The sequence below is a fragment of the Triticum aestivum genome, chromosome 7A (genome assembly GCF_018294505.1).
Source record: "Triticum aestivum cultivar Chinese Spring chromosome 7A, IWGSC CS RefSeq v2.1, whole genome shotgun sequence".
Lineage (NCBI taxonomy): Eukaryota > Viridiplantae > Streptophyta > Magnoliopsida > Poales > Poaceae > Triticum > Triticum aestivum.
This window is the reverse complement of record NC_057812.1, coordinates 161,804,401-161,827,192: the sequence shown is the minus strand read 5'-3', so window position 1 is coordinate 161,827,192 and position 22,792 is coordinate 161,804,401. Positions and strand designations below refer to the sequence as shown.

The window sequence follows — 22,792 nt, the reverse complement described above, 5'->3', positions numbered from 1 at the left end:
TGCTTGGGCTCTGCGGGCGCTGCCATGGAACTGCTCATGTTGGTGCTGCCATGGGGATTCGGCTTGCCTGCTCCCTCCCCATGCTCCCGTTCGTGCTCCCACTTCATCATATGACTGTCCTTTTTCCTTTCTAATCTAATCATCTCCTCCCCTGATTTTAAGGGGATGAAACCGAGTCTTATTTTGTTTCATAATTAAGCCACATACGCGAAAGCACAGATGGGAGGATGCGCAGGGAGCAGGCAAGTCTCGTCCCTGCCATGGGAGCTGCCCGATCCGGCTGAGAGCGTTTGATTGGACGGCTCAGGGGGCAGTTTATTCTGGCTAAAATCATCCACCGGTAACATCGCCCATATAATTTGCTTGTTTAATGAAGTCGATAAAGATACTACTCCGCGCAACACATTTCCTTCCGTCGCCCACCGATCCACAATTCCTTTCATGCCGTGACTTGCAAAATCCGCCACCAAACACCGAGCCAACAAACCCGCAGACGGAGGGCCCACCTGTCAGTGACAGACGCTCCACGAGGGGGCCCCAACGCTCTGCTGCGCACCAACGAAGCACCCAGAAATATCACCGGGCCGGAGGAAAACCAATCGAAACGACCCCCGCCGCGACCCCGGGCGCGAGGTCAGTTCACTCGCCATTTCCTCTCCTCCCACCGCCGCACCAGCAGCGCCTCCCCGCCGGCGGCGATGCACCTCTTCTCCGGCGGCGGCGGCCGCACCGGCGCGCTCCTCCCGACCACCTCCAAGCCGAAGGCGCACCACCACCGCGCCAAGGTAGCCCCCGCCTCCACCCGCCGCCGCGGCCCCCACCCCGCCTCCGCCTCCTCCTCCTCCTCCTCCCGCCGCGTCCTCCAGCTCGCCGCCGCCTTCTTCTTCTTCCTCTTCCTCTTCGCCTTCCTCCGCCTAGGCTTCCCCTCCTCCCCGTCCGCCGCGCCGTCCCCCGCCCGCCCCCGCGCCCGCCTCACCCGCAGGCCGGCCTTCCGCCGCGACTCCGTGGCGGCGGAGGCCGCCGCGGCCGCCGTCGCCGCCAGGGCCGGCCGCGAGGCGCCCGTCGACATCACCACCAAGGACCTCTACGACCGGATCCAGTTCGACGACGTGGACGGCGGCGCGTGGAAGCAGGGGTGGGAGGTCACCTACAAGGGCGACGAGTGGGACGCCGAGAAGCTCAAGGTCTTCGTCGCGCCCCACTCCCACAACGACCCCGGCTGGATCCACACCGTCGAGGAGTACTACGACCGCCAGTCGCGCCACATCCTCGACACCATCATCGAATCCCTCTCCAAGGTTCGTCCAGATCTCCGTGCCCATGCGAGACGCGGTTTCATGGCCCAGGCTTGTTTTCTGACGGCCAATTTTGCCCCGTCGTGCAGGATCCCCGCAGGAAGTTCATATGGGAGGAGATGTCGTACCTGGAGAGGTGGTGGCGTGACGCCCCGCGGAAGAAGCAGGAGGAGTTTGCCAAGCTCGTGCACGACGGACAGCTCGAGATTGTCAGTGGCGGCTGGGTCATGAACGATGAGGTCAGATGAGCAAATTCTCATGGTTTATTAAGGGTTTTACGAGTATAGCATAATTTCTGTTCCTTGTATTGTTTATTTCTGTCATGGATGTTGCTATTTGGGGCTAGGTTATGCATGGAATGGACTTTTATTTCATTTTACCTAACTTGCTCGTTTGATGCTTACCAATCATTTTGGGCATATTATGTTTGATCGTTGTTGTCTATACTGGACTGCTTGCATCTACCTGCCCACTTCATGATCTGGAAACTTAAAAATTCAATGAGTATGTGTGCGAATGATGTATCCATGTCATATACCGGTCGGTCTAAGAGTACATGTTCTTGGTGCACATGGAGAGGAGATTCAGCATTTAACAGCATGGCTAAAGGATCACAAACAGCATTCGCATGTTTCATATGTTTGCCTTCAATACTTTAGTTCTGCTGTGACCTTTCTTGTGTGTCAGTTAGTCATTGTTTAATAACATAAAACTTCTGAGTGCACATGAAGAGGAGATTCAACATTTAACATTATGGCTAAAGGATCACAAACAGAATTCACATATGTTTGCCTGCAATAGTTTAGTTCTGCTGCGAGCTCTTTTGTGTCAGTCAGTCATTGTTTAATAACATAAAACCTCTGAGTAGAGCATTGTGAAAACTATGTCTCTTTGTTGTCCCTCGAGAATAATAATCTAAATGACCGGATTTAGTACTATATAAGTGGAGCATTTGATGATTAATCTGTTACTGGTATTTTGCTGATTTTTATTTATGGATAAACCTTGTAGGCCTTTTACTTATTGCGCTTTGAATTTATTGAATTCTGTATGTTGGTTTAATCCTGTCTTCAGACATGACAAGTTTACTCATCAGAACTTTGATTTTGCCATATAATCTATTTCTTTCTAAATAGAAGGTACTTATATTTCCGTCATTTCTTAAATGCAGGCAAACTCCCACTATTTTGCCATCATAGAGCAGGCAAGTATACTCGAATCATATTTATATATTTGGTATTATGTTTCAGATTTCCCTAGTGCTAAATATGCCGTGTTATGACCTTCAATTGTACCTCATGCATGAATTAAGCGTGTTCTTTTCCTACTTGTATATCTCGCCGCACAGAAACAATATGAGAAAGAATGAACTGTACATATTGGGAAAACACCTCAGTAGGGACAGTCTTTTATTGAATGCGTTTTCATGCTATTTAACCATGCTGTTTTTGCTCATGCAAAAAAATGGACTCAGATATTGCTTTCTGCTATACATTGCGACAAAATGATATTAAAACTACACTCATTAGTTTGGAAATAGACTATGAATCGTCTTCTGCTCCCTACCACATTGTTTCTTTGAACCTTTAAGTCAATCAGCTGTTTCTAGTCTGAATCAAGCCACATGTTATTTGCACTCAAACATGATGTTTAGAATTTATGAGAGTTGATCTAATCTTTCACCAACCTGGGATCTAGACTAAATAGCTAGTGCCGGTTATTACTATAATATGGGTTGGAATAATTATCTATTGCAATCTAATATGACGATCTTCCTAATTTTCTTTACCTCAGATGATGGAGGGGAACATGTGGCTCAATGATACCATTGGAGTTATTCCCAAGAATTCTTGGTCCATTGACCCATTTGGCTATTCATCTACCATGGCTTATCTACTGAGGAGAATGGGTTTCCATAACATGTTGATCCAGCGAACACACTATGAGCTGAAAAAGGAGCTTGCGAGGAAACAGAATCTTGAATATTTGTGGAGGCAGAACTGGGATATCGAAGAAACGACAGACATATTTGTTCATATGATGCCCTTCTATTCTTATGACATACCACACACCTGTGGACCAGAACCAGCTATCTGCTGTCAGTTTGACTTTGCTCGAATGCGTGGTTTCAGCTATGAGTCTTGCCCATGGAGATATGATCCAGTTGAAACAGATTCAAACAATGTGCAAGAGAGAGCAACGAAACTTCTAGATCAATACAGGAAAAAGTCAACCCTGTACAGAACAAATACACTTCTCATTCCTTTGGGAGATGATTTCCGGTATGTTAATACCGAGGAAGCAGAAGCACAATTTCGCAATTATGAGAAGCTTTTTGATTACATCAATTCTAATCCCCATCTGAATGCTGAAGTCAAATTTGGAACCCTGGAGGATTACTTCTCTACACTGAGAGATGAAGCTGAAAAGATAAACTATACACGCCCTGGTGAAGTTGGTTCTGTTGAGCTGCAAGGTTTTCCAACACTTTCAGGGGACTTCTTTACATATGCTGATAGAAATCAGGATTACTGGAGTGGTTACTATGTATCAAGGCCATTCTTCAAAGCAGTTGACCGCGTTCTAGAGCAGACACTCCGTGCCTCAGAGATTCTGAGTTCATTTGTTCTTGGATACTGTCAGAAATTTCAGTGTGCAAAACTTCCCATCAGTTTCTCTCACAAACTAACAGCAGCAAGGAGGAATTTGGCACTTTTTCAGCATCATGATGGGGTAACTGGCACAGCTAAGGATCATGTCGTAGTGGACTATGGGACTCGAATGCACACTTCTTTGCAAGATTTGCAGCTATTTATGTCAAGGGCAGTCGAAGTGCTTTTGGGAGATGTCCATGATAGATCTGATCCTACAATTTTATCACATTTTGAGCCGGTGCAGGAACGATCAAAGTATGATGTTCAACCTGTGCATAGGGTTCTCAACCCTCATGAAGGGAAGACACATTCTGTTGTCTTTTTTAACCCATTAGAGCAAACAAGGGATGAGATTGTTATGATTGTGGTAAGCAATCCTGATGTATCTGTTCTCAATTCAACTGGGTCCTGTTTGAAATGTCAAATTTCCCCTGAGTGGCAGTATGTCAGTGGTGAGAAGGTTTCTACTGGCCGGCACCGTCTGTATTGGAGAGCTTCTGTTCCTGCACTGGGTTTGGAGACTTACTATGTGGCCGTGGGCCAGGACTGTGAAAAGGCTACTCCTGCTGTGGTGAAAACATTCACCGCTTCCCAAGAATTTTCTTGCCCTGAACCATATCATTGTTCAAATCTTGAAGGTAAAACTGTGGAGATGAAGAATTCTTATCATACTCTTTCTTTTGATGTAAGTCATGGCCTCCTCCAGACAGTCACTCGTCACAAACATGGGGAGAAAACTGAGATAGGCGAAGAAATTGCCATGTACAGCAGTCGTGGAAGTGGGGCATACTTGTTCAAACCTATTGGGGAAGCAAGGCCAATTGTTAAGGAAGGAGGATATTTCATCCTAACTGAAGGGCCATTGGTTCAAGAAGCCCATTCCCTTCCAAAGACAGAGTGGGATAAGTCACCTCTCTCACATAGCACACGCATTTATAGTTGCGGGGACTCTATACAGGATATGCTGGTTGAGAAGGAATACCATGTTGAACTTGTCGGTCGTGTATTTGATGACAGGGAGCTAATTGTCAGATACAAGACAGATATTGACAACCAGAGAGTGTTCTATTCTGATCTGAATGGCTTTCAGATGAGTCGGAGGCAGACATATGATAAGATCCCCTTGCAGGGCAATTATTACCCAATGCCATCACTTGCCTTCTTACAGGATTCACTTGGCAACCGGTTTTCAGTACACTCCAAGCAATCATTAGGAGCAGCAAGCTTGAAAAAAGGATGGATGGAGATTATGTTGGATCGTAGGCTGGTTCGGGACGATGGCCGTGGTTTGGGGCAGGGGGTAATGGACAACCGTCCCATGAATGTAATCTTCCATCTCCTCATGGAGTCTAATGTGTCTGCTTTGCCTAAATCTCACAATTCAATTACTCTTCAACCATCACTCCTTTCCCACCGTGTGGGGGCGCACCTGAACTACCCAATGCATGCTTTTGTGAGCAAAAACCTTCATGAAAAATCCTTTAAGCTTCCTCAACAAACATTTACTCCATTGGCTACTTCTTTGCCCTGTGATATACATGTTGTCAACTTGAAGGTCCCTCAGCCTCTAAGGTTTGCTCATACGGAAGCAGTTGAGCCAAGATTTGCCATTCTGTTGCAGAGAAGGGGCTGGGATGCATCATACTGCAAAAGGGGTGGGTTACAGTGTACAAATATCGGGGAAGAGGCTGTAAATCTATTTGACATGTTCAAAGATCTATCGGTTTTAAATGTGAAGGCAACCTCTCTGAACCTCTTAAATGATGACCCTGAAATGCTAGGGTATCTCGAGCAAATTGGCGATGTAGCTCAGGAGGGTAATGTTCTCATCTCACCAATGGAAATTCAGGCATACAAGTTAGACCTACAGCCACCATCATCACCAGAAGAATAGTATGTCGAAACTGTACGTTTGCGCCGCTTTGCCACTAATTGGAGAAGGATCTACTTGGAGTAGTTGGTAGTTGCATCTTGATTATGCTGGAACACCTGCTCTTCCACATGCATATGTGTTCATCTAGTTGACATACAGTGAGTGATTGAAGTTGATCGTCGAAAAATTCCTCTGAGCAGCCTGAGAATTGTGGTTCAGTTATTTGACTGCTGCCTTTCATTTAACCTGCAAGGGTGCATATACTTCATTTTCTCCTTGATGATTACTGCTTAGCAAATTGGAAGTTTGAGGCAAGTCGGAGCGAGTTATTGGAGTAGCTTTGATATATACGTGCGGTCACCTCCACTTTTATTCCAGCCTTTTGCGCTCACCGCCGTGGCATGTTATTTTGGCTAATGATATCATGATAGGAACCTATATGAACACAAGTTTTTGTATATATCTTTTTTGCATCCGAGTTTTGTAGCGACATCACAGAACCTTGTGGACAAGATCTGGGACAGTTTAGGTACATGATTCCTGTTATATGACTGCTTTCACATATGCACATTCTGCCTGTGCACATTTTGAAGATGGTTGAAAGGCAGGCCCAGGTCCTGCCTGTGCCTGGGGGCTTTGAATTTCGCGTTTGGTACTGAATACTGATACTGGGACGTGGGCGGCTGTGTTTTAGGATTTGTAGATCTGTTTCTTCCCTAGCGTTGCTGTATGCTGGAAAACATTATCAGGGTTTTCAGGTTTTTTATTGCCGAGCAGCGCTGTACGCTGTTGGTCAGCTTTTATAGTTTTATCTAGTACTCCATCCATCCGTTTATATTTTTTCTAGAGATTTCAATATGTGTTACATACAGACATATTTTAGTGTAGGTTCACTCATTTTGCACGTATTTTAAAGTGTAGATTCACGCACTTTACTTCATATACAGTCCACATTGAAATCTCTAAAAAGACATTTAGGAAAAAAAGACATTTAGGAAAGGAGAACGGAGGAAATAATATGTATGTGTTCATCTAAAAGAACATGGAGTATGTGCGCGCAACGGACTGCGCTGTCTTTGTGCCTATCACATGTGTGCCCAACAGCGGCTGGCCCACATGTCAGGGATCGAAAGGGCGTGCAACACGATGTAGTCCCTCCGTAAAAAAAATAAGAGCTCTACGGAGGGAGTACACAGTTTCTTGCAAATTTTTTGCCACTCACGTAGTAACCACACTCAAAACAAGCAGAACGAAGAGTCAGCAGCATAACAGATAAAGGAAAAAGAGAGAAGCACAGGCGAAGGGACAGCACTGTTGGATCTTTTGCTTTCATGATCTCAGCGAGAGCATACTCAAGAACATTTGTTCAATGCGCATCTCGCGAAGATAGAAACTGCCGTATCCAAACTATGTACATAGACAGTGCAAGATACATGCATAGCTCAAGACCTGCAGGGGCCGTCTCAGGGCCGGAGGTATAATACAAACGGCGCCCACCTGGCGGTGGGGCTGTGGGGGTCTTCATGCTTTAGAGCCCAGGGGCTCTGTTCCGCAGAAATCTGAATCGTCGAACCAACTCGCAAAAGAAAACTCCATAAATTCATGTACAAACTCAGCTTTGAATTCTGGAGAAAACAAGAAAAGGCCTCCTAGAATGTGATGAAGTGACATTGTTTCAGATGCTTCGCCCGCCTTGTAGATGCAGGTGGTTCAGGCTTCAGATGGAGCATTTTTGTCGCGCCTAACGCGTCCTGCGTAAAATGGACACCATGGAAATACATCAATTGCCAGGTGGCTGGATAAGAAAGGATAGCGTTATAACCAGAAATTCGATAATAAATGTGGGGCCGGCGCGAAAAGGAAGCGTCGCCATAATTGAAAGGGAATTCTGTGAAGATGCATTGCATGATGTGGGTATGGTACCATGAATTTGGAAATTCTGTGAAGATGCATTGCGTGATGTGGGTATGGCACCATGAATTTGACTACTCTGATATGCTAAAGTCAGGTTTCAAGGTGTCATCGGCACATCTGGTTGGCCTACCAACCGTATCTACACGTGTGGACTTGCAAAGAGCGAGGTGAATTCGCGTCGATCGACTTACCTACCTCGCCTTGTATTGGGCTGAATTCTGCCTCCTGCCTTCCTGAGCAACCAACGTGCTCCTTACGTATGAAGTGTTTGGCTCTGCTAATGGGTTGGTCACAAACCCACCCTGAACTCCAAACTTCTGCCTCTCCCACTTAGAAGAAGCTCTGCTCTCCTCGGAGTGGTTTGCTAGGTCGGAGACGGGGTACCTTGAAGTGTATCTACCGCCTTCATTTTTTCTCCAGAATTTTGGGCTCGGGATGCAGCAGTTCATGTCAGGTTCGCTGCTTGGCATCCTTCCTGAAGAGGCGGCCAGATCACGCGAGATCTCGTCCAGTGCCATTTCCAGACCGTTCACCCTTGTCTCCAACGAACGTATCCCATTCTGGGAGCTCCCCATAAATTTCTGATGAACAAAGACAAGAGAGAAATAAATATTGGATAATTTTTCAGCAAGCATGGACACGGTGTACATTTGCAAAATGATGGATATAAATCGGCAGCAAAAGAAAAAAACATGCTGCTCTATACTATGTGAACTGTGACTATAACATTGGATGGTGACTGCAAATGCAGGAACAAAGTACAAAAAACTACCCCCACTGTAAACAAATGTAAGACGTTTTAGGTCACTATTGTTTACGGAGGGAGTATTAGTGGGTTATATGAAAAATAACATAAGACCGTAAGTTTCAACAGCTGCTGATTAAGACATTGTCATATAGCCACTAAATGGCATGTACCTGTCTGTCCAGGTTGTCCCCATACCATGCCACTGCTCATTTTGATGTGTCATTGGGTTAGTGCCATCAAGACACATTGAATGGATGCATGGTTCGTACCAATAATCATTGGTCAATGCCACGCACCACGACCAAATGTTGAAAACCCGGGAATGCATGAGTTCCCCCAATGTTTATGTCGTTCAGAAGTATACAATCAACTCTTCTTTTTGTACTAATGATTTTTCTCATTTGCACATGTACAATTACCATCAAATGTGTCTTGAGTTTGATGTGAAATTCAAGATTCAAACTCCCATCCCATCCTCTGTTAACTGTGATGCCCTTCAACAACTAATGAAGAAATTTAGTGGGCTAAGATGGTACATCTAACTACATTTACATTTATTTACTTTCATTTTCTTTATCAAGTTAAGGCCTAATTCTCGAGTTTATCCAATGCAGACACCGGAGATGCATCCTTCTAGTCCAGTAGTGAGGCAGTTGCACAAATCCAAACAATTAAAAGTTTCATCGGGTTCTAAAGAGATATCATAGAAACAATTACTACTGTATAGTTGTAAAATGTTTTTTTAAGCTCCGCTCTCCAGCATTTAGTCATTCAACAGAAGCATATCCGAATGAAAACCGCAACTAGAAAGGCCAGGATTATATCAATGTATGTTACAGCACAACGATGTGTTGAAGAGTTTACAGTACTACTTGCATGACGAAGCTCGAATCCGTGAAAAATAGTGATCTAAACAAGTAATAACCTTTCAAAAATCTCCAATGTGATTGCTTGCATATTGAGAGAATTTTTTTTAATCAGAGAAATATGTTTGTGAGAACTAACTATTAGTCCTCGAAAAAAAGAACTAACTATTATAGATATACAAAAGATTACAAACCTGAGCGATATAAAATTAAGCTACTCTATATGAATTCTTGATCACGAATGATCATGGAACAGAAGGAGAAATTTACCTGGAGGAGGTCGAGCAAGTTTGTCTGCTGATTCTCTATCTGAACAAGCTGCATCCTGATCTTGGACAGGTCTTCATCTTTGTGAACCAACTGAAGCTCCTCAGAGGAGTGGTCTGACTGAACCTCCTCCGGCCCATCATCCTCAACCTCGGTGCTCTCTTCCGAGTCACCATCCCCGTTAAACGGAACAACTCTAGACCCCGACTTGCGCCCGGCCACCTTATTGTACCCTTTCTCACCACTCTTCTGGAACAGCATCTTCCGTGCTTCAAGCCTTGCTCTAACATTGCCCTCTTTCAGAAGCTTCTCCCCGGTCACCGTCCTGATCGGGGTGGCGTCTGCTGCAACGGCAACGTCGACCTTATAGTCACATTTCTTGGCTTGGTCCACGCCGCCGCCGCAGCCGCGTGAAGGCGGCGAGCTCTTCTTGCTTCTGATGGAAGGACTGGTCCTTCGGTTACTGACTGACGGCGGTGACCTGCTTGCCGGCAGCATGTTCCTCTTTGTAACTGACTGGACGGAATTGGAGCCTAGGGAATCAGCCGGGTATCGACCGTCACTTGCACTATCTGTTTGATTACAAAACAAAATAGTGTCAAAACTCATATGCCAGGAAACCCAATTGGAGTATGCATATGTAATAGTACAATGCATACATATATTTAAATGGAACATTTTTGAATTTCCTCTTGTCATATAGTACCAGGAAAGAACAGTTCTCCTGCCTGGTGTCTCACCAAAACCCACTCCACTTGTGTCTTTTTACCAGGCAAGTTCATATTAATATACTAGTCCAAAGTCCAAACAATAGAGAACAATTTACTCAAATTTTGAAAAGAACACTAGAGACTACACTGCAGGCCAAGAAAAGGCACATCACCTGCTAGAGAAGGAGATCTGGTCTGGGCCGGCGACGCGCCGGAGGAGCACACATCCTCCTCCGCATCCGGGATCTCTCTCCACGCCTCGATCATTCGGTTCATGGACTCCCGCACAATCTTCACCTGCATTGTCAAGAAAAACATAGAAATGTCAACAAGGAAGAAGCAGATCCACGAGCAGAAGATCTCGACGGTGTTATACGAGGGGCCGACCTTGTCGAATCTCTTGGCCTCGAAGACGGCAATGCAGGAGGGCTTGTGGGCGGCAAGGTCGTCGCCGTGCTCCAGGGCCAGCAGCGCGAGCGCCTCGGCGGCGGCCTTCCTGGCGGCCCAGTCATCCCCGGCGAGCGCGTCGCGGAGACACGGCACCGCGGTGGCGGCGCCCTCGCCGTCGGTGGCCGCCGAGGCGGCGCCGATGAGGGAGATGAGCGCCGGCTTGGCCTTGAAGGCGGCGCTGCGGAGGAGCTTGAGGAGGCGCGGGAGGAGCGCGAGGAGGTAGTCGGCGAGGTCGGCGGTGGGGGCGGATGCCTCGACGGCGGCCGCCGCCGCGAGCGCGGCAGCGAGCTGCGCGCACTGGTCCTGCTCGTGGAGCACGGCGTCGGCGAGCGGGCCGAGCGCCGCGGGGGCCGCGGGGGGCGCGGCGGCGCCGGCGATGGCGCGCGCGGCGTCGACGAGCGCGGCGCGCACGGAGGAGTCCGGGTCGCGCACCCGGCGCAGCGCGGCGGCGACGAGCCTGGGCACGAGCGGCGCCACGGCGTCGCGCGGGTGCGCGGCGACGAGGAGCGCCAGCAGGCGCAGCGAGTGGCGCCGCAGCGGCGCCTTGTCCGTGGCCCGGGTGTCGGAGACGGCGGCGAGGAAGACGGGGAGCTCGTCGGCGTCCAGCCCGCGCGCGATCGCGTCCAGCTCGTTGGCGGCCATGGCCTCCGTGTCCCGGTCGGACAGGCGGTGCAGGCAGCGGTTCACCCGCTGCTTCATTGGCTCGCCCCCCGCCCTCGGCGCCGGCCCCATGGCTCGCGGCCTCGCCTGCCCACTGTAGCTTCGCGTCCGCGCCTGCACAAGGAGGGGGGAAGATGAGGAGGGGGAGGAGCGGCGGGTGGGAGGGAGCCGAGCCGGTGGACTCGGCGGAGACGGAGGGTGGTGGCGTCGCGGGTACTAATAGCGAGGAGGTGGCGGGTGAGAAAAGGGGAGATGGAGAGGGTGGAGAGATCTTGGTGTGGACTGCGCATTCATTTATGTCTTCTTTGGGATTTTTTTCCTTTTATTATCTTTTGATTTGAAAAAAATGGTGATGTTTTTTTTTGTATCTTTGCATCTTGTGGTGCTAGGTGGTGTTTTCTTGGCTCTAGATGGATCATCCAAGCTTTGGTTGGTGTCTCTGGTGCTGCCAACAAGTGATGGGTTTTTGTGCATAGGAGACCACTTATTTCGTTACAAGTTGCTATTCTTAGAAGAAGAAGAAGAAACTAGAGTAACATATTTCTTTTATCTCAAACAAGCAAGTGTAGGACATATAGGCTATCTGGGGAAATACCAAGGTGGTGTAATTGTACAACATATCGGCGAACGGAGGCAATGTGTATAATGAAGGCGCCACTGGTGTGTTTCTACCCGCACGCCCTCGAAGTCACCATGATCAACCGATAGCTGGTGTATTTCTACTTGTCTGCCTTCGAGTCTTCATGATTCACCCCTCCCGCCACTTTCCCCCACAATCTTTTCCGGCGATTTCCACCTTGCTTTTTCCTCAACACTCTACCTCTAGGCAGCTGCTTGCCCTCTCATCTTATATGTGCATGCATGTCTTGTTGGCGGCTTTTGTATTTCCAAAAAAAGAAGTGTACCTTTGTAGCTTGGACTCTCTTCTTACAAGTATTGTTTGACTCATTTGGTTTCCTTCATCCTCCTGAATCCGCACTGCCCTTTGGCGGCATAGATTGCGTGGCAGTTTATTGTTGTTGCTATGACATAGAGTCATCGCCGATGTCGTCCAGTGCCTCAGAGGTAGATAGGAGATAGTTTGGGATGCATGTGTAGTTTCTTTCATGCGTGTCGCAACAATGGTGTATCGCCTTTTTTGCCGTTTAAGCATGTTGTCACATTCTTTTTTCTGATATATTTGGATTTTGTTTTTGGTGTTGCATCTTCAAAATTCCACCCGCGCAGCAACGAACTGCGAGGCTTGCAACATCCTGAATTTGATGGAATGACATGCACCCAGATAGATTTATTGCAGGTGTTCCATTTGTAAAAAAAAATCGCACGGCGTGTACTGGGATTTTCCTGGTAGTATGACTGTATGAGCCTGCCCTATATTAGAGCAACTCTAGCTGAAACCGCAAAAATTCGACCCCCAAAACGCATTTGCGGTTTCACGAAGATCGCGTTTGCGGGTCGAAAACATGCGCGCCCGATCAGATACCGTATCTAAACCTGCATAATTTGAAGAAACACGTTCACAGGAGAAATTGCACAAACATAGTTCATCACATCACATACTAGAGAGTTCATGCATACTACATGATCAACAAATTAAGCATAGATCATACTAAATGCTACGTTAACTAGTAGTAGAGGGGGTCGGATCTGACGGCGACGAGGTCACGGCAAAATGGACGACGCGTGGAGGCCGAACGACGCTCAATCCTCCTCGCCGGAGCTGCACAAATCGACGTACTTCGCCGCCTACTCCGCACGGATGCGGCGCCACTCTTCAACCTTCTCGTTGGCGGCGACGTTGTCGGCGACCGCCTGCCGCCACTCGAGGGCTTCGAGCTCTGCGGCGTGGCCCCGGCGCTCCGCCTCCTCGCGCACGCTCCGCTCGGCGATGGCGGCAACAACGGCGTCGAAGTCCGCGACGTAGTCCTCGGGCCCGATGACTCCGCGGCGGCCGAGCAGAGCGGGCTCCTCGGGCTCCTCCTTCACCGGGACGAAGGCGAACGGCGCAGGCTCCTCCGGCTCCTCCTCGTCGTCCGACCACTCCTCTTCATGGGAAGAAAGCCCGCGCCGGAGGACGAGGAGGATCCGGCGTAGGAAGACCTCGCGGAGGAGAAGGACGCGCGCCGGCGGTCGTACTCCTCTGTCTCGCGGCGGTTGAAGCTCGCCGGCGGCGACATCCCGTGGTTGGTCCACTTCCGGGCGCCGCGCTTCCTCGCGCCGTTCGACCAGACGCGTCGCTCTCGTTCCGGGTCCCTCTCACGGCCGGATCTGCTGCCGGAGCCGCGTCCGGAGCTCCACATTCGGCCCCACATGGCGGCTGGAGGGGGGGCGGGTCGTCGCCGGCGGCGAGAAATGTGTAAAGGGGAAAGGGGAAATCGGGTGGCTCGCGTCGGCGGGGGGATAGAGTTTGGACCCGCAAAAGGGTCGCGGAACCGCAGTTATACTGCTTGGGGCGTGCGGTTTGCGGGCTGCGGCAAAATTTTTTGCGGGCCGGACGAGTATGCAGGCTCTGTTTTGACCAGAAAAATGGACCGAGCCCGCATACTCGCCGGAATTTTTGCGGGCCAGGCGTTTTGCAGAGTCTGCTAGAGTTGCTCTTACGTGCACGTACACCACCAGCCAATACAGTTTGCAGGATGGCACTACCAGTGCGTGAAAACTTTCATAGTAAATTACCATTTGAGAAATTACTTTGCTAGTGCGTCTGTCTGATCACCGATCGCGGCACCTTAATATTCATCCGACCACCCATCAACAGTCTGTTAAATTAACTTTGCTACGTTACTAACAGCTTGGGAAGAGTGGCAGAAGAACACAATAGTACAGCAGCAAGCAGTAAAATATTTCACCGCCCATGGTGCGGCAACCCTATAGCATTTGTATTGACCCCATGTAGATGACACGGCTGACGTAACCACGGCGCATCGAGATCCAGGAGCATGTGACGATCAATTCCTATCTTTATCCACAACCCACAGTACAGTAGCAGTAATAAAACAATCTTGTCCCTAAGCCGCTGCCCCCTTCTGTTCATCCAATCTGTGATCTGTCAACCAGCATTATACCGGCTGCTCAAACTTATCTTCACATCAGAGCAAAGGAAAAATGCACGCAGCGGCCAATGGCAGAGCAGCGACTCCTCCAAATCTTCAGTCCCACTACCAGTGCGTTTTTCTGGTGAAGTGAACCCCATGTGTGCTGGGCAGATGCGCACATGAGCCGCCATGTGACCGCCTCTTGGGCCGATCCATCGATCTGTAACCTGTAATCTGCATCTGTTTGTTTGTTTATCACTCCTGCCCGGTGGCCTGGCTGCTCTGGCTGGTGGATTTTTGTTGCTTCCACCAGAAAAAACGAACTACCGCTGCCAAGCCCGGCGAAAAACTGCGTGGGTGACATGTCGGTCCGCGTCACCATCGCCCGGTCGCCGGTGAATCTTCCTCTCGGTTCTGCACAGATGGATTTTTATTTTAAAGGGGTTCTGCAAGGGGAAGAATTGTTTACTGAGTTTGCTTGGAAATGTTTTTATTATGGTGTGCTGTCAGTGCCCGGGCACAGTGCAATACCAGCTGCTCCTGCTGCGCCCACAACAATTTTCTTTTATCTCCAGTTGTGTGTCATGTCGACGTCCCGGAGAGCTTCCAAGCCACGGGCACCACTTATATTTCCCTGCATTATGACGCGGTAATTTCACAGGGACCGAGGAGTAGGCCACATTACTGATAAATAAAAGATCTACTCCTATATTGCTAACAGTTTCCCGTACAGAGCAGGCGGGGGATTAGACCAGTGGTTTGGAGGGACGCATGTGTTGCTTAAACTAATGAAACAATCATCAGAAATCAGGCCGGCGACTTCATGATGCCTACTTTGTAGCTAGAGACTAGAGAGAGCAGCACCGTCGAAAAATCCCGTGGGCCTGGCGGGAAACAAAAGATATGGGAAGAATACGCGGGAAATGACAACTACTTTGGAGCTACAGCATCCCCTACCAAATGATGATTGATCTAGACATCGCAACACGCACGGGAATAATGGTAGGGGTAGCTCTTGCAACACATTTGTCATGTATTCTCCGAGAATCATGTCTGGTCGCTAGCACTTAGCGCTAGGGTTAGGGTTAATTGGCAATGACACTTTGCATGTGTTGGCTACGCCATCCTACCACACGGAGGGATGCGGCTATCTTACGATGCTTGATCTGGCCTGGACTGTGAAGCCACTGGCATCTTTTCTTCGGACATCTCAAGTAGTTCAAGTTCAGGTAAAAAATAAAGTAGTTCAAGTTCAGGTAAAAAATAAAGTAGTTCAAGTTAGAAAAAAAAAAGGGTGTGTGCTTAAACATCAAAGCTGCATTGGAGACTTGACGGTGCCATTTTGGCAGCTTTATCTATGTGTTTGCCTTAGACGTTGTCACGTCACTGTATTTTGGTACTGCCTCTTCTTTTAATAGTGTAAGAACTGGGTTGGAAAGGGGCCAAATATCCACACACACAAAACATTCTTTTTGCGTTTATTGAGAATAGACAGGAAATGAAATAGGTGGAGTGAGGTCTTATCAGATAATGAATTAGCGAAGATGGGCAGTGTTGACCAGAAAATAGGTGCAAGATACGTTTCGGCGAGAACGATTTGGCACCTCAACACCTGCTACGTGAAGCTACGATCCAGTTCCAACGCAGTCCGAATCACGCTGTTTTTCAATTTCAATCACGCAATGCTGTCCCAAACCAAATTGATTAGTCCAGCTGCTCTTTTGCCGACGGTTTAGCTAGCCCCTCTCTTGACACCTAATAAATGGTACTATATGCACTCAATTCAATGATACTACCACCGTCCCGTAATATAAGACATTTTTTAAGCTATGTTAGCTTATAAAAACATCTTATATTGTGGTATGAAGGAATTATGTGCTTAGCTAGTTTTTTTTCTTCAGAAAAACACATGTCTATTATAAAAAATTGCCGAAAGTCCAAATCACCCCAAAACATAATTAAAATCGCACTGAGGGCTCTAGACCAGTGTACGACCACTACCACTGTATGAACAAGCCGCCAACGCTCCGTTGTCGCTGCTCCAATGCCGGATCCGTACTGACCTTGTCGATGCCAAACAGGTAGTCTTCGTGCACGTACCCGTAGGGACCAACATCTTGGAGTCGTAGTCGTCACCATTGAACTCTTGAATCGATCTGAAGTGTCCGATACAAGATGTCGGCATCGCACACGTACAACAAAAATAACCCTAACCACGTCGTCCTAAGAAGATGGCAGGAATCCACACTGGAGCTCCGTCAATTTTGGCCCGACGAACGAATTCGAGAAGGATCGAAATCCGGAAGACCAACTCAAAGTTGAAGCGCTGCTATCTACCCGATCGCTTTATCAAATGTCAAGGAAGTATACAAAGAACATCAGAAGTAACAAAGATTATCTAGTGATGATTACAGGCACTAGAGCGAGTCGAACGCGCACTGCCGTCATCGCCCTTCCCTCACCGGAGCAGGGCAAACCTTATTGTAGTAGATAGTCAGGAAGTAGTCATGTTAAGGCCCCACAGACCAGTGCACTAGAAGAAGAATAGTCCCTGTTGAAGAGAAGTGTAGATTGATGGATAAAATTAGACACACAGACACAGACAAACGAAGACCGGATCCAATAGGAACCATGGAAGACAAACACCGACTGAATCCCACGAGATTCGCCGTAGACACACCTCCACAAGCCTTGCGACGACGCTAGACGCATCGCCGAGACGAGGGTTAGGCAGGGAGAATCCTATTTCACCTTCAGGGAGGCGTCACCACCTCGTCTTCTTGAGCAGGATACAATCCTAATCATACTAAAGAAAAACGATGCCTCTCCGCCGGCAGGGGCTGAGGTCCACCTTGCCTTCATGTTCCTAAGGCCACAAAAGACGAGATAGATCGACGGCGACATCAACGGGAGGCAGGAGCCCAATCGCCTGTTTACTTGTTCAGAATGAGGGTTTTCGAGGTGTAAAAAAACCTAACATGGCTACTAGTTGGTCCGAGGCACGGGAATTCTGCTCCCCACCATCAGCCGTCAGTACCGCGGGCAGAGGGGAAGGGGGTGAATCCACAGGCAGTGAGGCAGGCCAGTGAAACTTGGGGGACGAGAACTTTGCCTAGAGAGGTGATTTAAATCCGTTTGTTCTAAGTAGACCAACCTCTGTCACGTTGCCGCTGTGGGAAAAGAAAGGAAAAATAGCCTGCTCAATCACGAGCTCACGGTAGGTTAACCCCGTGTTCAGCTAGCTAGCAACCTACTGCTACCTGCCTGCCCGGCTAGCCTGAGAATGTACCACGACGTTTACAATCACGTTTATAATATCCACCACCTGTACAGTACGCGCGAATCTCCCGCGCGGCGCCGTAGGAGCAATGCATGCATCGTCCGGGCTAGCCCAGCCTACTCGCTAGCCACGCGGCGTCACGGCACGTGAAAGTGAAAAGCCCCGCGCGGCATCTGCCGCCGCAGAGTCCATGGCCGTGACACGACGAGGCATGCGCGAGTGCAGCGGCCCCGGCCGTACGTGCGCCTGCGTCGCGCGATCTCCGTGGCCCGTGCTGCGCGCCTGCTGCACTTGGATCTCCGTGGCGTGGCGGCGAGGGCAGAGGCTTGACCGCATTATCAGGACGCATGCACCATGATTCTCTTGGCTCTCGTTTCATTCGTAGTACTACGTCGTACAGTACTTCTGTCTACTCCACGATGCCCTGCAGGCGGATTCGCGTCTTGGTTTCACATGCGTGTGAGTTTGCCGTGGATGGATGGTACTGGTAGCTCAGACTCGGAGAGTCCGTCTAGACACTTTTGCCGTCAACAGCGAGCCTGCTGGGTGGGGACGGTCATGGCAGCTGGACTTACATTGATTTTTTTTAGCAATTGCATCCTTTATTAAACGTTCAAACATATGGAGATACGGATGATATCGGGTAAAACACTAAGCCACACATGGCGCCCGGGACTAAGAGAAGCAGCTGCCTTTGCCAAGGCATGGGCCTTCCCATTATGCTTCCTATTTTCGTGAAGAAACGAGATATTCTGAAAGCGCGACCTCTGGTACTTGATATCTTGCAGGATGGGATAATAGCGGCACGGAACTTCATCTTGTATGTTCATCACTACCTCCAGACAGTCAGAAGCCACACACACGGATTGGACCTGCAGATCCGATGCAAGCGAGAGAGCCTCACTGCAAGCATGTGCTTCGAGTGTTGCTGGATCAAGGCGGCCTTCAAAGATGATGGCCGAAGCACCTAAATAGTTGCCCCCCTTATCCCTGCAGATTACTGCTGACGCGGCACGGTCGCCAACCTTGGAGAAACCTGCATCCACGTTCATCTTGACATCATGATGCTCTGGTGACAGCCAACCGATCGGAGACGGGTCCGCGCGTCTTCCATTCGTTACATGCAAGTCCCTGGATTTTACATGCAGGTCCTCACGGGGCGATTTCGTTGCTGGGATCATCTCAAGTTCTGCCAGGAATTTGTTAACAAAGACGTGAGTGCTCAGAGGACTCTGAAACTGATTGTCATGTATAGCTCGGCGTCTCGCCCACCATATAGCCCACATTGTAACCAACACTCGTGCTAGGTCCGCTCTGGGTAAAGTGTCGACAAGCCACAACATCCAGAGTTTTGCATCTTCCATCCTGTTCGAGATGATGGTCTCTGTAAGGTCCTCATCAGTGAGGGCCCAAACACATTGGGCCATGCGACAATCAAAGAGAGAATGACGCCAAGTATCCACTGCCGCGTGACAAATGGAGCACTCTGCCGAATTAGCCATGCTTCTGTGCTTACGTACCTCTCCTGTGGGGATGGAGCACTTGGCCAACCTCCAAGCGAAGACACGCACTTTCGAAGGTACTGCTGCTCCCCAGATTTTGGACCAAGACCGACGATCTGTTTCCATGCGGGAGTGTCCTTCATTATGTTCTAGCCAATCTGTGCGTTGCTGCTTGGTAGAGGAGAGCAACTTGTACGCAGACCTGACTATAAAAATGCCCTTGCGCTCATAGTGCCATGACCAAAAATCGTGATGTACTCGAGAACTGAGAGGGATGTTTAGGATCGCTTCTTTGTCCATTGGGTAGAAGTGCTCTTCTAGCACGTCATTTTCCCACAATGAGGTGATGGGATTAATAAGCTCCGAGACCAACTGCGGTGGGTTCGGCGATTTTGGGCACACCGGTCTCAATTTGAAATCCCGTGGTATCCAATTATCTAACCAGATGTTGGTGTCCTCATCGGATCCGATCTGTTTAATAAGCCCAAGTTTTAATGTGTCTCTGCCTTCCACTAGAGATCGCCAGACTTGCGAAGGGTTCTTGCCCACCTCTGCTTCAAGGATCGAAGAGGTAGGGTAATACACCGCCTTAAGAATCCGAGCACTTAGGGAGTTTGGTTCCTGTAGGAGGCGCCATGCTTGACGCGCAAGCAGGGCAAGATTGAAAAGCTCAATGTCACGGAAACCCATGCCCCCCATGAACTTCGGCTGTGTCATAACTTCCCAAGAAACCCAAGCAGTCTTCCTCTCGCCATTTTTCAATCCCCACCTGAATTTCCTCAAGATGCCATTGATGTGCTGACACAAGCCACGAGGTAGCTTGAAGCATGCCATAGAGTACGTAGGGATTGCTTGGGCAACGGATTTGATAAGCACCTCCTTCCCTCCAACAGAAAGGGCCTTCTCCATCCAGCCTTGCACTTGCTGCCAGATTCTGTCTTTAAGGTACTTGAAGGATCCTTCCTTGGCTCTCCCTACATCGGCAGGGAGACCCAGATATTTATCAGACAATTTCTCATTTTGGACTTCAAGAATTTGCTTGATCTCTTGTCTCAAGGTTTCCGAGAAGCCCTTGCTGAAAAATATGGAAGATTTGTCCTTGTTGATGCGCTGCTCTGAAGCCGCACAATATCTTTGGAGGAGGCTATCAACCCTGTTTGCCATCTCAGGTGTAGCATTAAAGAATAAAAGGTTGTCATCGGCAAAAAGTAGATGATTTACCTGAGGGGCGCCTGGTGCCACTGTGATTCCATTAATAATCTCGTCTGGCAATGTGGATTTCAGAAGGCAAGATAGCCCTTCAGCGGCTAGTAGAAACAAATATGGAGATATAGGGCAGCCTTGCCTGAGCCCTCGGGATGGACTGAACTCCTCTTACCTTTCTCCATTAAAGATGACCGAGAATGACACAGACGTGACACACCTCATCACTGCTTGTGTAAAGCGGGGGCTGATCCCAAGTTTGAGCATTACTCTTTCCTAATAACTCCACTCGAGCCTGTCGTACGCTTTCATCATATCAAGTTTTAAGGCACAGAATCTGTTACCCTTCAGCTTCCTCGTTTTCATGTAATGGAGACATTCGTATGCAGATATGAAGTTGTCCGTAATGAGATGTCATGGTACGAATGCTGACTATTCTTCGGAGATGATATCAGGGAGAATAAGCTTGAGCCGATTAGCCAACGCCTTGGATGCAATCTTGTAGATCACATTACAGAGGCTTATCGGTCGAAACTGTGCTAAATTTTTTGGACTAGCAATCTTGGGAATTAAGACAATGAATGTTTTGTTGATCTCCTCCGGGGAGTCCTCTCCATCGAGAACGCGAAGCACCATAGCAGTAACCTCGTCACCGCACAACTCCGAGTGACGTTGAAAAAAGTGTGCAGGGAAGCCGTCAGGCCCTGGGGCCTTTGTCGGGAACATCTGAAACAAAGCCGTTTTCACCTCCGCATTGCTGTACTGTGCATTGAGGGAGGCGTTCATGGCTGCGTCTACCCTGGATGGTATATGAGAGAGGACCTCCTCGATTCCCACTGTACTTTCTGAAGCGTAGAGATTGCTATAGAAAGATGTAGCCATCCCCACCATCTCATGCTCCTCTGGGCAGATGGATCCATCAGGCTGTTGTAGCTCAGTTATGCGGTTTCTTGCTGTGCGGGCGCTAGCTTTGCGGTGGAAAAATTTGGAGTTACTATCACCCTCCGCAAGCCACTGAATTCGCGCTCTCTGGCGCCACATGATCTCTTCCCTTAGGCATAACTCGACCATGCGTTTTTCCACCCGTTCCTCCTCAGCCAACGGCCCCAAGCGGTTGGGGAGCGAGCGCAGCTCCTCAAGTTTCTTACGTAGCCGGCGAAGTTTAGAACGGACTGCACCAATGGTAGTTCGTCCCCAACTCTGTAGTCTGCCTGCAACCGAGGCCAATTTGTTCGATAGTTCAGTAACAGTTTGGGCTTTCCCCGTCGAATTCCAAGCTTCAGCTAGCACATCTCCGAACCGTGTATCACGCTCCTACATGCATTCATAGCGGAACTATTTTTGCTTTGCACGTGTGCTTGTGTCTATCAATTCAGTCTCTAAGAGAATCGGGCAATGATCCGATTTTGCTGCGGTGAGATGCTCAAGATAAGCAAAGGGTAATAGGGCAGACCAGCAAGGCGAGGCCAGAGCTCTGTCTAAGCGTACACGGCAAAATTGTCCTCCTGCAACTTTCTTCTCCCATGTCCAATCCAGTCCACGGTACCCCCAGATCCGCTAAACCGCACACGTCAACAGCTTCTCTGAAAGCTTCAATCTATGAACTATCACGTTCATTAGGGCCATGTTGCTCCTCAGGCCTCAAGATCTCATTAAAATCACCTATACACATCCATGGAAGGGTGCTCTCTCCCCGCAAGCGTTTCATGGTATTCCAGGTCTTGTACCGAAGACTCCTGGTAGCTTCGCCATAAAAACATGAGAGCCTCCACTGCTCTTTACCCGGTTCCGTGACCCAGGCGTCTACATGATACTCCGAAAAAAATTATTGCCACATCCAAGGACTTTTTCGAAAAGATACAAAGACCGCCACTGCGGCCGTTACTTCCGACTCCAAAACAAAAATCCAACCCTAAAGAAGAACGAAGACCTTCAACACGACTTTTCTGTAACTGAGTTTCTACTAAACACAAAATAGAAGGCGAACTCATCTCCATAAGGTAGCGGAGCTCTCGAACTGTCACGGGATCGCCTATCCCGCGACAGTTCCAACTTAGTATTTTCATTGGGCCTGGCGGCGCTCCCCGTCGAAGCCTGCCAATAACGCCGATGTGTTCATGTTCTGCTTCGATGGTGAGACTGATTTCTTTGCTTTTTTGGCATCTCTGGGTGACACATATGATGGGGGTAATGGTGGGACAACCACCAGAGTCTGACTTGTGCCGTCCGATGCTGTCAAACCCGCGTCAGATCCCCCTGTTCCAGCCTTTGGTTGCTGCTCCTGAACCGGTGCGTAGCCCGGCATGGCGAAGTTCAGGTTTCTTCGGGCCCCGAG

The 22,792-nt window shown here is 48.9% G+C and overlaps 2 protein-coding genes across 3 annotated transcripts; one reads left to right on the top strand and one right to left on the bottom strand.

Moving 5' to 3' along the window:
- The first annotated feature begins 601 nt into the window (after positions 1 to 601).
- Positions 602 to 6,595, top strand: LOC123149332 (alpha-mannosidase 2). Its single transcript, XM_044568974.1, has 4 exons — positions 602 to 1,298; positions 1,385 to 1,534; positions 2,467 to 2,499; positions 3,090 to 6,595. The coding sequence occupies exons 1-4, from the start codon at positions 699 to 701 to the stop codon at positions 5,841 to 5,843; spliced, it is 3,537 nt and encodes a 1,178-aa protein (XP_044424909.1). The 5' UTR covers positions 602 to 698; the 3' UTR covers positions 5,844 to 6,595.
- Positions 6,596 to 7,125: 530 nt separating this feature from the next.
- On the bottom strand, positions 7,126 to 11,685 carry LOC123149333 (TORTIFOLIA1-like protein 5). 2 transcript variants are annotated; one of them, XM_044568975.1, is made up of 5 exons: positions 10,715 to 11,685; positions 10,501 to 10,624; positions 9,621 to 10,189; positions 7,932 to 8,317; positions 7,126 to 7,573 (listed from the first exon to the last, which is right to left on the bottom strand). In XM_044568975.1, the coding sequence occupies exons 1-5, from the start codon at positions 11,507 to 11,509 to the stop codon at positions 7,564 to 7,566; spliced, it is 1,884 nt and encodes a 627-aa protein (XP_044424910.1). In that variant the 5' UTR covers positions 11,510 to 11,685; the 3' UTR covers positions 7,126 to 7,563. The 2 variants fall into 2 exon arrangements, with proteins under 2 accessions (XP_044424910.1, XP_044424911.1); XM_044568976.1 differs by having other exon boundaries at positions 7,928 to 8,317; positions 10,715 to 11,682.
- Positions 11,686 to 22,792: the final 11,107 nt, after the last annotated feature.

Bases quoted from the DNA above. Each gene is read 5' to 3' on its own strand.
- LOC123149333 (XM_044568975.1), bottom strand. From the start codon at position 11,509: ATGGGGCCGGCGCCGAGGGCGGGGGGCGAGCCAATGAAGCAGCGGGTG. The intron at 10,625-10,714 runs GTCGGCCCCTCG...TTGACAATGCAG, and splicing joins AGGCCAAGAGATTCGACAAG to GTGAAGATTGTGCGGGAGTC. The intron at 10,190-10,500 runs GTGATGTGCCTT...GTAATCAAACAG, and splicing joins CAGATCTCCTTCTCTAGCAG to ATAGTGCAAGTGACGGTCGA.
- LOC123149332 (XM_044568974.1), top strand. From the start codon at position 699: ATGCACCTCTTCTCCGGCGGCGGCGGCCGCACCGGCGCGCTCCTCCCG. The intron at 1,535-2,466 runs GTCAGATGAGCA...TCTTAAATGCAG, and splicing joins GCTGGGTCATGAACGATGAG to GCAAACTCCCACTATTTTGC. The intron at 2,500-3,089 runs GCAAGTATACTC...TCTTTACCTCAG, and splicing joins ATTTTGCCATCATAGAGCAG to ATGATGGAGGGGAACATGTG.